This window comes from Mastomys coucha, unplaced genomic scaffold (genome assembly GCF_008632895.1).
Source record: "Mastomys coucha isolate ucsf_1 unplaced genomic scaffold, UCSF_Mcou_1 pScaffold22, whole genome shotgun sequence".
Taxonomy (NCBI): domain Eukaryota; kingdom Metazoa; phylum Chordata; class Mammalia; order Rodentia; family Muridae; genus Mastomys; species Mastomys coucha.
In genome coordinates, this window is record NW_022196905.1 from 128354452 (window position 1) to 128366440 (window position 11989).

The 11989-nt window shown below is 49.0% G+C and overlaps 1 protein-coding gene across 2 annotated transcripts in view; it reads right to left on the reverse strand.

Moving 5' to 3' along the window:
* The window catches only part of Clip2 (CAP-Gly domain containing linker protein 2), a 65041-nt gene that overhangs the window by 21427 nt on the left and 31625 nt on the right, over nt 1-11989 (reverse strand). For both annotated transcript variants that reach the window (XM_031338149.1, XM_031338148.1), the window contains exons 4-7: nt 9507-9631; nt 8450-8663; nt 7707-7904; nt 4364-4467 (exon numbers count right to left, since the gene is read on the reverse strand). In XM_031338149.1, the coding sequence (XP_031194009.1) occupies nt 4364-4467; nt 7707-7904; nt 8450-8663; nt 9507-9631 (641 nt within the window). The remainder of the gene's footprint in view (nt 1-4363; nt 4468-7706; nt 7905-8449; nt 8664-9506; nt 9632-11989) is intronic.

Genomic DNA, 11989 nt, shown 5'->3' on the forward strand with positions numbered 1-11989 from the left:
CACACACACACACACACACACACACACACACACACACACACACAGGATGTATATGCACAAAGGCCAGTGGATGTGTACCAGGCCAGTTATGGCACAGACGATGGAGGTGTCAGAAGATCTTAGGGACCAAGATTGAACCACAGAGCCAGGAACTACCTGGACACGGCCCTACCTCATACTGTCATTAACAATTGGGGTTCACTACAGCTTATGGTAGTATACCTATGAGGCAACTGAGGTGCTAAAGCCAGGACCTGCACCCAGGCCCTCGGTGAACACAGTTGCCATGATGCCTTATTTCAAATTGGAAAAAAATAAAATGTTGCCGGGCAGTGGTGGTGCATGCCTTTAATCCCAGCACTTGGGAGGCAGAGGTAGGAGGATTTCTGAGTTCGAGGACAGCCTGGTCTACAGAGTGAGTTCCAGGACAGCCAGGGCTGTACAGAGAAATCCTGTCTTGAAAAAACAAATTTAAAAAAATTGTTTGAGCATTCACAATGTGTGAATGAATGTGTGAGTGTAGGAGGCCACAGTTTGATAGTGTGTTTGTGTATTTATGTGTGTATATATGCACGTGAGTGCATGAGGCAGGCTAGTTTGAAGGTGTGTGTGTATACACACACATGCACACATGTGCATATACACTCACATACAGAGGCCAGAAAAGGGACACTGAGTATCTTACCCTATTACTCTCTGCCTTATTTCCTTGAGACAAGATGTCTTGATGAACCTGAAGCTAGACTGGAGGCCAGGGAGTCCTAGCAATCCTCCTGACTCTGCCCCAGCCGTCCCACGCCAGGATTACTGGCATATAGCCATACCTATCTCTATGTGGGTGCCGGAGATTTGAACACAGGTCCTCATGTTTGTGACAAAAGTATTCTTAATTCCAGAAGCCATCCCCCAGAGCTACAACAGGGTGACTTCTTCCTCTATTACACTCCCCTTCTTTTTTGTTGTGGCGGGCTCTTGTTAGTGTTGTTTTAGTTTGTTTTGTGGGGGTGGGGGTGGAGACAAGGTCTCACTATATAGCCCTGCCTAGCCTGGAACTCTGTGTAGACTGGACTGGCCCTGAGTGAACAGAGATCCACCTGCTTCTGCCTTCCCGGTGCTGGGGTAAAAGGTTTATGCCACCGTGCCTGGGGTTCACCTTTTGAGGCAGTGTGTCTCACTGAACCTGGTGATCCTAGCTGGATAGACTGCCTGGCCAGGGAGCTCTGGGGATCTGTAGGGCCTTCACAGCCTGTGCTGGGGTTCCAGACCTGTGTGACCATGCCAGTCACATTGCCAGGGACCTGAACCCAGGCCCTTGCACGGCAGGCACTTTGCCAATGAGCTGTCTCCCGCCTCATGGTGCCTTAAAAGACTTGTTTTTGTTTTCTGGCCTGAGATGCATCACCATGGGAACCAGATGTGTGGGCCAGGACTACCATCTCACGCAGATATAAATAAACCCTCATTTCCCTCAGTGAGACAGTAACTGCTGGGACTTGGCTGACTGCCCAAAACAGATGCAAATGGGGGTGTCAAGATTGGGGGCTGCCGCCAGCATGGGGGAAGAAAGGCCCATACAGAAATCGGCATCTTTCGGGAAGGAGGCGAAGGACCAGTTCTGTATCCAGCTCTGTATCCAGTGGGAGACCCAGAAGCCTGGGCCCGTGTGTCTGGTAGGGGCTGAGGAACGGACAAACATGTCTGCATCTTCCCAGGGGTCTCCGAGTCTGCATCAGTGGGCTCCTGTCCCTGACCTTGGTTAAGGGCTTTTCTAGGAAATCAGGAGTGTGAGAATTTCTAATCCATCCCTGGACAGTCTCAAAAACTGAAGGATGGGCCAGCAAGATGGCTTAGCAAAGTGGTTACTGCCAAGCCCAGAGACCCGAGTTCGATCCCCAGGACTCACACAGTAGAAGGAACCCATGCTCCCAAACTGTGTTTTGACATTCACGCATATGTCCCCCTAACAATTACATGTCAAAAAAAAAATTGTTTTTAATTGACAGGCATGCCAGGTGGCATGGTACACGCCTGTTATCCCAGCATTCAGGAGGCTGAGGCTGAATAGTTGTGAATTGGAGGCCAGTCGGAAGTGCGTATGAAGACCCCGTCTCATGGGTAAACAGAATTAAAACTGGAGACTGAGAGAAAAATCCCTTCAGTGAAGTACTTGCCAGGTGTGATGGCTAACTCAGTGGTCAACGTGACTTTATCTTGCCACTGGGCATGCCTGTGAGACGTTCTCTTGTCCAGATCACTAACGTGGCAGGACCCAGTCTGTTTCTGGGCCACGTCTTTTGGTGGCAGCCCATGTCAGAGGACATGGAAGAAGGAAGCTTTGGGGCTTTGCCTGCTGCTTGCCCTCCTTGCTGGCAAGTTCATCTATCCCACTGGTGAGGCATTCCTTCACCTGAGTTAGGACCTACTTCCTCAGGGTTCCAGCACAGACTGAAGACCAGCAGCATTCCAGGAGTCCTCTGGGACTCCAGCACCACACTGGGACTACATGCAGGCGCATAGCCTAAACAACCACCAGCTTTCTGGCCTTTTTGTAATGAGATAGACATTGATGGACTACCTGGATCATAGCCTGTAATACCTCCCATCTAATCTGCATGCACGCACGCACACACATGTATGTATGTACATACGCGCAAATACATACACACTCATCCATTCTATCAGTTCTCTTCATTGAGAATAGGACCAGCGCCTGGCACAGTGGCACATGCCTTTAATCCTAGGAGGCAGAGGCAGGCAGATGTCTGTGAGTTTGAGGACATCCTGGTCTGTATTGTGAGTTCCAGGACAACCAGGACTATGTAGAGAGACCCTGCCTCAAATCAAACAAATAAACAAAAACAAAAGCGCTGGTCATTGCGGCATACACATCTACAATTCCAGCTTTGGGAAGGCAGAGACTGGAGATCCCCTGGGGCTCACTGGACAGTCGGCCTTGACTACTTTATTCTTGCCTAGATTACTTTATTCAGGAACATATGGCACATGAAGACAACATATAAGTTTGATCTCTGATCTTCCACACAAACGTGCATATGCACCCACACACATACCATGGGCATGCGCAATATGAGCTTGCACACACGCATACACACACACACACACGCACACACACACACAAGAGAAGAACAGATCAGATGGGCACATCATCAAGGAGGGCAGAATGGAGCAGTGTACCCCATGGAGTCTCTTCCCAGTGATCCTGAGCGCTCAGCTTCTCCACCTATAATAACATGGCAGCAGTGCCTGCCTGCTCTGAGAGATGACCCATGTTACAGACAGAACCAAAGTCCACAGACCAGGTAGTGATCCAGAGTAACACAGCCACCAAGGGAAGAGGGTACAACCGGAACCCACAACCGGAACCCACAGCGGCAGCCGAGGAGTACTTGCTGTTCTTCCAGAGACCTCAGTTCGGTCCCTAGAACCCACATCAGGTGGCTCACAACTGCCTGTAACTTCAGCTCTAGGGGAATCTAACAGTCCTCTGGCCTCCAGACCAGGGACGCCTGCATACATATGCACACATGAGTGAACACACACACACACACACACACACACACAAACTTTTTTTTTTTTTAAAAAGTAACCCAAGGCCACAATTCCTACCTAGGGATTAAATTCAGCCCCATGTAAGCTCAACAGACACCCTAGCAGTGAGCTATGGACCAGTCCTGTATTTAGAAGGGGAGAGGTTTAGATAACAACTTGTTATATAGATCTACCTGGCACAAAACCTGCTATGTAGACCAGGCTAGCTATCTTCAAACTGTGAGCAATTCCCCTGCCTCAGTCTTTTTACTTTTTAGTGCTGGGCTTATAAACATGAGTCATCATACCTAGTCCAAGCCCTTGCTGTTAAAAAAAAAAAAATCTGTCTGTCTGTCCATCCATCTGTCCCTTCCTCCCTCTCAGAAGAGACAGGGTCTCATGTAGCCCAGGCTGCTCTCATACTTATTGTACAGCTGATGATGATCCTGAACTCCCAATCATCCTGCTTCTCCCTTCTGAATGTTGAGATAACATCATTCCCAGTTTATGTAGTGCTGGGATTCAAACCCAGAGCTTTGTGTGTCCTAAGTAAACACTCTACTAAGTGAGCTATAGCCCCAACCCCATTTTTGTTGGTTTATTTTTTATTTGAAGGCTGTTGTGCTAGGTTGCCCAGGCTGAAATTGAGCTCGGTACATAGCCAGGCTAGGCTGGAACTACTGACCCTCCTGCTTCAGTTCCAAGTGCTAGGATTATAGACATGTCTGTCTCTGCTGCCATGCTCAGTTTCTCCGCACTCCTTCACTGGGCTCCAAGATGACGCCCCCTGGCCCGGCAGATGCCTACCACGTACCTCCTCTCCTCCTCCAGCTGATTGGACAGATCCACCTTCTCTTTCCTCACGTTTTCCACCAGCAACCGTGCCCGCTGCAGCTTCTCCTCGGCTTCTGCAACATACTGACCCAGAGCAAGGCCAGGACAGGGGCAAGTCAACTCCAGGCTCTCTTGGGGACAGGACAGAAGCAGGGGAGGTAGAGGAGTCCCAGTTCCCTGTTCCCTGATGGCCACCAGGCACGGCTAGTGATCCAGACATGAATAGAGGGGACTCAGGAGGGAAGGATGCAGAGACCCTACTAGGGAAGGGGATGCTAGGCTCCTCTGAGTGTGGATATAAGCTTGGCTTTATGATAGTTGTTTTGTTTTCTTTTGTTTTAATGCTAGGGATCAAACCCAGGGCCTTGTATATGTTAGGCAGGTACTCTAATGTTAAGCCATGCCCCCAGCCCCTCACTGGGAGATTCTAGGCAGGTGCTCTCCCACTGAGCCACGCCCCCAGCCCCTCACTGGGAGATTCTAGGCAGGTGCTCTCCCACTGAGCCACGCCCCCAGCCCCCTCACTGGGAGATTCTAGGCAGGGGCTCTACCACTGAGCCACGCCCCCAGCCCTCTCACTGGGAGATTCTAGGCAGGGGCTCTACCACTGAGCCACACCCCCAGCCCCTCACTAGGAGACTCCGTGCAAGAACTCAACTGCTGAACTACATTCCCAACTCTGTTGTGACCTGTATTAATCCAAGTACCCAGGGAAGGCCACCTAGCTCACCAATGGGCACAGGGAACAGAACAGAACCTCATACAAGAGACAAGCAGTAAGCCAGGTATAGTGGCACAGCCCTGTAATCTTGGCACTTGAAGAGACGGGGTGGGGCTGGGGGCAGGAGAGCTCTTGAGTTTGACTAGCCTGTGCTACATAGTAAGACTCTGTTTCAAGAAAGAAAGAAGGCCGGGCGGTGGTGGCGCATGCCTTTAATCCCAGCACTTGGGAGGCAGAGGCAGGTGGATTTCTGAGTTCGAGGCCAGCCTGGTCTACAAAGTGAGTTCCAGGACAGCCAGGGCTACTCAGAGAAACCCTGTCTCAAAAAGCCAAAAAAAAAAAAAAGAAAGAAAGAAATAAAGAAAAGGGGTAGGAGGCTGGGAAATTTGGCTCCACAGTGGAACACAGGCCTAGCATGCACGAGCCCTGAGGATGGATTTCTATTACTGCAAAAAGACATTCATACAAACAACAGAAAGAAGGACAGGAGAGATAAGTGTTCCATTCAATAAACCCTGGGCTTGGGGTAAAAGTCCTCTCTCTCTGAAATATATCTCACAGGTACGTGTGCCCCAAAGCATTATCTGAAACATGAGCAGTCCTAACCCAGAGATGACCATTTCAGTTAGGAATCTGCACACATGTAGTAAATTCCAACAAACTGTAATTTGATTGATTGATTGATTGATTGATTGATTGATTTCAGGATGCTGGGAACTGAACCTAAGGTCCTGTATGCATGAGACAAGTGATCTGCCACTGAGCTACACAGGCCTCAATCCCACTACTTCAACTATTACTGAAAAGAGAGAAACAGTGAAGGGGGGCACAGATGCCAAGCCTGATGACCAGAGTTGAATCCCTGGGGTCCATGTGACAGACGGAGAGAACCGATGTCCCAAGTTGTCCTCTGACCTTCCCGTGCACACTGTGGCACACATGATCCTCTTCCAGAAAATAAATAAATTAAAATGCACCGGAAGTTTTTAGAAAAAGAAAAAATTCATGGGCAGTGGTGGTGTATACCTTTAACCACAATACTCTGGAGGCAGAGTGGGTGGATCTCTGAGTCTAGCCTGGTTTACAGAGTGAGTTCCAGAACAGTTAGGGTTACACAGAGAAACCCTGTCTCAAACAAACAAAAACATAAGAAGGGAGACAGAGGGCTGGTGAGATGGCTCAGCGGGTAAGAGCACTGACTGCTCTTCCAGAGGTCCTGAGTTCAAATCCCAGCAACCACATGGTGGCTCACAACCATCTGTAATGGGACCCGATGCCCTCTTCTGGTGTGTCTGAAGACAGCTACAGTATACTTAGATATAATAATAAATAAATCTTTAAAAAAAAAAAGAACGGAGACAGAGACAAAAAAGTCAGTCAAGTATATAGTGGCTCACACCTATAAACCCAGCACTTAGGAGGAGGCAGGAATGTAAAAAGTTTAAGGCTAGCCCAGACAACAGGGTGAGCTTCAGTCCAGCCTGGGCTACAAAGTGAGACTCTGTTCTGAGAGAACAAAACAACAAACAAAATAAAACAAACACCCCAACCCAACCCAACCCAACCAAACCAAACAACCAAACAAAAAAAGCAGAAATCAGTTTCTGACCTAGAAAACACTGGTGCTGGAATTTTAAAAGCAGGATGCACAGGTTTAAAGGCCAGCTCCTGACTTGATCTAGGCCAAAGGGCTAAGAAGTAGTTATAGGTTTCCCTCAAGATGTGTCTGTGATGGTTTGAATATGGATGACCCAGGGAATGGCACTATTTGGAGGTGTGGCCTTGTTGGAGTAGGCGTGTCACTGTGGGTGTGGCTTTAAGACCCTCTTCCTAGCTGCCTGGAAGCTGGCTGTCTCCTGTTTGCCTTCCAAACAAAAAGTTCTGAAGCAGCTCCCCTGCACCATGTCTCCCTGGATGCTGCCATGCTCCTGCTTTGATGATAATGGACTGAACCTCTGAACCTGTAAGCCAGCCCCAATTAAATGTCCTTTATAAGAGTTGTTTTGGCCAGGCAGTGGTGGCGCATGCCTTTAATCCCAGCACTTGGGAGGCAGAGGCAGGTGGATTTCTGAGTTCAAGGCCAGCCTGGTCTACAGAGTTAGTTCCAGGACAGCCAGGGCTACACGGAGAAACCCTGTCTCAAAAAACCCAAACCAAAACAAAACAAAAAAGTTACTTTGGTCATGGTGTCTGTTCACAGCAGTAAAACCCTTAAAGATAGGACCCCTCAAAGAAATCCTATCTTGGAGAGAAGTCTGTTACAATGAAGGATGTTCTAAAAGTAAGTACAATAGTCTATCTTGTAGAGAAACTTGTTAAGTCTCAGGAAATAAACAACTCAATAGCTTCAGGAAGTCCTAGAAATTGACAAGGCTCACTCTGGCCCTTCCTCCTAAGCTTATATAAGCAGGAAAGAGCTCTCAAGCAGGACAAGCTGCCTGAGAGAGGCCCACTGACAGAGGTTCACTAACAGAGACACTTTCCAAGCTGCTGAGCTGGCTGTAGGTTATGCAGGTTATGCAGGTTATGATAAGTTTCCGGCTTTCACAAGTGTGTGGAGCGTTTCCGGTCCCATGCAGCCCAGAACCTGCTAGCCACCCACCTGCTCATGCTGTGCCTTCAGCAGGGCGATTTCTTTCTCCACCTCACAGATGTGGCTGGTAGCCTTGGCGACTTCGGCTCTCTCCAGGTCCCGCTCAGCCAGCAGCTGTTCGATGTGCTGCTGTTTCTCCTTCAGGGCCTCCTGCAGAGCTGTGGTGCCCGAGATCTTCCGGGCATAGCGTGAAGAGGTCTCTGTGAGCTGCAGAGAACAGGCATGGGCAGGACTCAAGAGAGTGTATTGTATTGATACTCCGCTTGCTCCCACTGGTCTCACATACACTAACACAGGATGGGAAGTCTTGTCCTCTGTCAGTGCCCAGGAGGCCCTAAATTCATTGCTGATTAATCCTCAAAGGCAACATGATGGCTGAGAGTCAGGCTTCAACGGGGCTGCCTCGTCTTGGTCAGCTCCACCACGGACCAAACTATACTGAATGAAGTCCCTCTGCCAAACCCAAGTGGCCTCCTCTTCTCTTCTTTCTTACCTAGGATCCATGTGACAGCCCTTTGAAATTCTCTGTCTGTATGTAAACCACATTGTTTACCCAGGGAAGGTAACTAAGAAAACTAGTCACATATATAACAAAAAATACAGATGGATCAATTTTTCCTATAAAGAGATCACACTCCACCATCCCCCCTCAACCCCAACTGAGGGGTGCCTGGAACCAGAGCGAGCTGGGAGGCTTGATCCTACCTTCACACCTACATCAGAATTCTCAAACTCCCCAGTTCTATCCTTACCAGGCCGCTACGGCTGGGCCGGCCACCAACAGAGGAGGCCACAGAGCTGACAGAGCTGATGGAAGAACTGCTGGGGCTGTGGGTCAAGGCGGAGACACCCATAGCCATACGCTTGGTCTTCTTGGCTTTTGCTGGACTGGTAGACGGGAAGCCAATTCGGATGACCTTGTGGATTGGTGCAAAGAGGCCGAACTTGGGTGGGCACTGGAAGTACCTGGGGAGCGTAAGTGATGCCATCATTCCTTGGAGTCTCCCCTGCTTCCTAATCCATCTCAGAGCCCAAAAGACACAAGTCTTTCTCAGGCCCTGCCAGCCACACCCCAAGGTGAAAGTCTCCTAGATGGAAGAGCCAGGAATGGCAATACACACCTACACCGGCATTTGAGAGGTGGAGGCAGGGATGGGACTGACAAAAGTTTACAGCTGTGGACAGCTCTGGAAACATTGTTACAAAATTTGCTGTCCATCATGTAACAAATATAGCAACAAAATGAAGGTGGGGCCTCCCACTGCTCTAAAAACCTACAAACTATCTGGAGTACCCTGCCTTTAATCTTAGCTGTTGCTGGTCTACCCCCCCCCCCCAAACCGGCTCTCTTATCCATGGGGATGCCTTGCACAAGAGAAGAATCCAGAAGGAGAGAGGTATGGTGTTAAGAGTCTAAGATGTTCAAGGCCAGCTTCTGCTACATAGAGATTTAGAAGCCAGCTGGAGCTACATAAGGCTATCGCAGTAAAAGAGGAAGGGGGCAGAGCATGAGAGTGCAGGACACCTGCAGCTCTTTGGCATCACTCAGGAGACACAGGTAATTCGAGACCGAGGCTTCTGCCTAACTCAGCCCCAGCGCTGTGTGGCAAAGGGAACACAGAAGCGAGGGCCTCTCAGTGCCTGCCTGGGACAGTGACCTCTGGCCTTAGTCCTCTTGTCAAATGGGATGAGCGTTCCCTCTGCCTAGCCTGACAGACATCATGATGTCCGGTACAGCGTGCCCAGGATTTCTCTGCCTCCCTATCTTCACCCCTTCTGATGGTCGGTCCTCAGGAGAGGCTCTCATACCTGGTCCCTGCCACCGCCCCATCGTTCTTTCCAAGGGGCTCGTCCAGCTCCACACCACACCACTCGCCTTTGGCAAAGTCCGTCTCCCCAACATATCGTACCACACCGGTCTTCGTACCACCAACCTGTTGGCACATGGAGAGAGGCAGGTCCAGAGGATGCAGGGGACAGAGGTCGAGCCTGGCAGAGGGCAGATGAGAAAGAGGAGATGCCCACGGACGGCTGGGAGGGACAGGGGTTCTAACAGGTCACTTGGCTGCTACGGGGAAGGGCACAGGTTTGAATAGAGACACAGACCTGAACTCAAACTTTGCTGAAGTTGCATGAGCTTGACCAAGTTACAGAACCTCTCCAAATCTCAGCGCCATCATTTACCAAAAGAATTTTCGTGATAATTAAGTACTGTATGAATGTAGCATCTGCATGATGCTAGAGCCTCGGTAAATGCTCTCAGTGAAAACACAAAAGTAGTTTTCAGGGCTGGGGCGTGGCCCAGCAGTAAAGCCCCTGCCTAGAATCCCCCAGGGAGGGGCTGGGGGTGTGGCTCAGTGGTAGAGCCCCTGCCTAGAATCCCCCAGGGAGGGACTCGGGGCGTGGCTCAGTGGTAGAGCCCCTGCCTAGGATCCCCCAGGGAGGGGCTGGGGGCGTGGCTCAGTGGTAGAGCCCCTGCCTAGAATCCCCCAGGGAGGGGCTGGGGGTGTGGCTCAGTGGTAGAGCCCCTGCCTAGAATCCTCCAGTGAGGGGCTGGGGGCATGATCTAATGATAAAGAGCTTGTCTAGCATGTATGAGATCCTAGGCTCCATTCCAACACCACATAAAAATTAAACATATGAGGGCTAGAGAGATGGCTCAGTGGTTAAGAGCACTGACTATTCTTCCAAAGGTCCTGAGTTCAAATCCCAGCAACCACATGGTGGTTCACAACCATCTGTAATGAGATCTGACGCCCTCTTTCTGGTGTGTCTGAAGACAGCTACAGTGTACTTACCTATAATAATAAATAAATCTTTAAAAAAAAATTAAACATAGGAAGGGCTCAGTAGGTTAACATCTTGCAACCCTGGCAACCTTAGTTCAATTCTTGGAATCCTCAATAAAGAGTTTCTGACTTCAGACCCATGATGTAGCACTAGTGCCCCATCCCACACAAACATATACACACACACACACACACACACACCAACATACATACATACACACATATACATACACTCATGCATACACACATATATGCATACACATATACACAATATGAACATGTACACACATAAATACACATAATAATAATGAATAAATAGAATGAGAGAGAGACTCCTGAGCCCCGCTGAGGAGCCATTCCTGGCTTCTGGGAAAGGCAGACTCACTTTCCCTCTAGGATGTGGCTGCTGGTAGGTTGCCCACGGCTCCATTTTCATGAGCATGCAAGTTGCACTAACCAGATCCAGCCGGATCATAAATATAAAGAGGGCATTAGAATAGGAGAAGGGTTTGTTGGGAAGGGGTCAGGGGAGTGTCAGGAGGAGTGGGTGCTGGAGTCGATATGATTAATAAGATACACTGCATACATGCATGGGCTTGTTGAAGAATAAATAAAAGGGTTTTTTGTTGTTGTTGTTTTGTTTTGTTTTTAGGACAGGGTCTCACTATGCAGCCCTGGATAGCTTGGAACTTACAAGGTAGACCAGGTTGGCCTCAAACTCACAGAGATCCACCTGCCTCTGCCTCGCATGTGCTGAGGTTAAGGTTGCGCGCCTCTACACTCAACAACGAGACGGACTCTTAGACACTGGAGAGTTTACTCAGAAGACTGGTGCTGACTTCCAAGAACCCTCATGGGAGCTCACAACCACCTGTAGAACTTCAAGCTAGACACACACATAAATTAGAAGTCCTGACACTTGCAAGACCAGGTTTATCTGGTCTAATTTTCTTTCTAATGTTGTGATAAAACACTGTGACAGAAAGCAACTGAGGTGAGGAGAGGGTTTCTTTAGCTCACAATTCCAGGTGATAGGTCTAACACTGTGGGGAAGTCAAGGCAGGAAATTAAAACATCCCATCCCCAGTCAAGGGCAGAGAGTGAACAAATGCACACGTCTTTTGTTTGGTTCTTATACTCAGTTAACTTTCTCTGTTCTTATATAGTTCAGGATCCCCTGCCTAGGGAATGGTGCCACCCACAGTAGGCTGGGCCCCATATTAACTAATAACCAAGACAACCTGCTTCCCAGACATGTCCACATGCTAGTGTGACCTGGACAGTTCCTCATTTGAGACTCCCTTCCCAGCCAATTCTAGACTGAGGCAGTTAAAACTGACAAGTACAAAAACAAAACAAAACAAAAACTAACCAGTACATCCTCCACCCTTCTAATGATGCAATTATTTAACACAGTTCTTCATGTTGTGGAGACCTGCACTTATTCTCACTGCTACTTTGTAACTGTAATTTTGCTACTGCTATGAATCATAATGTAAGTAT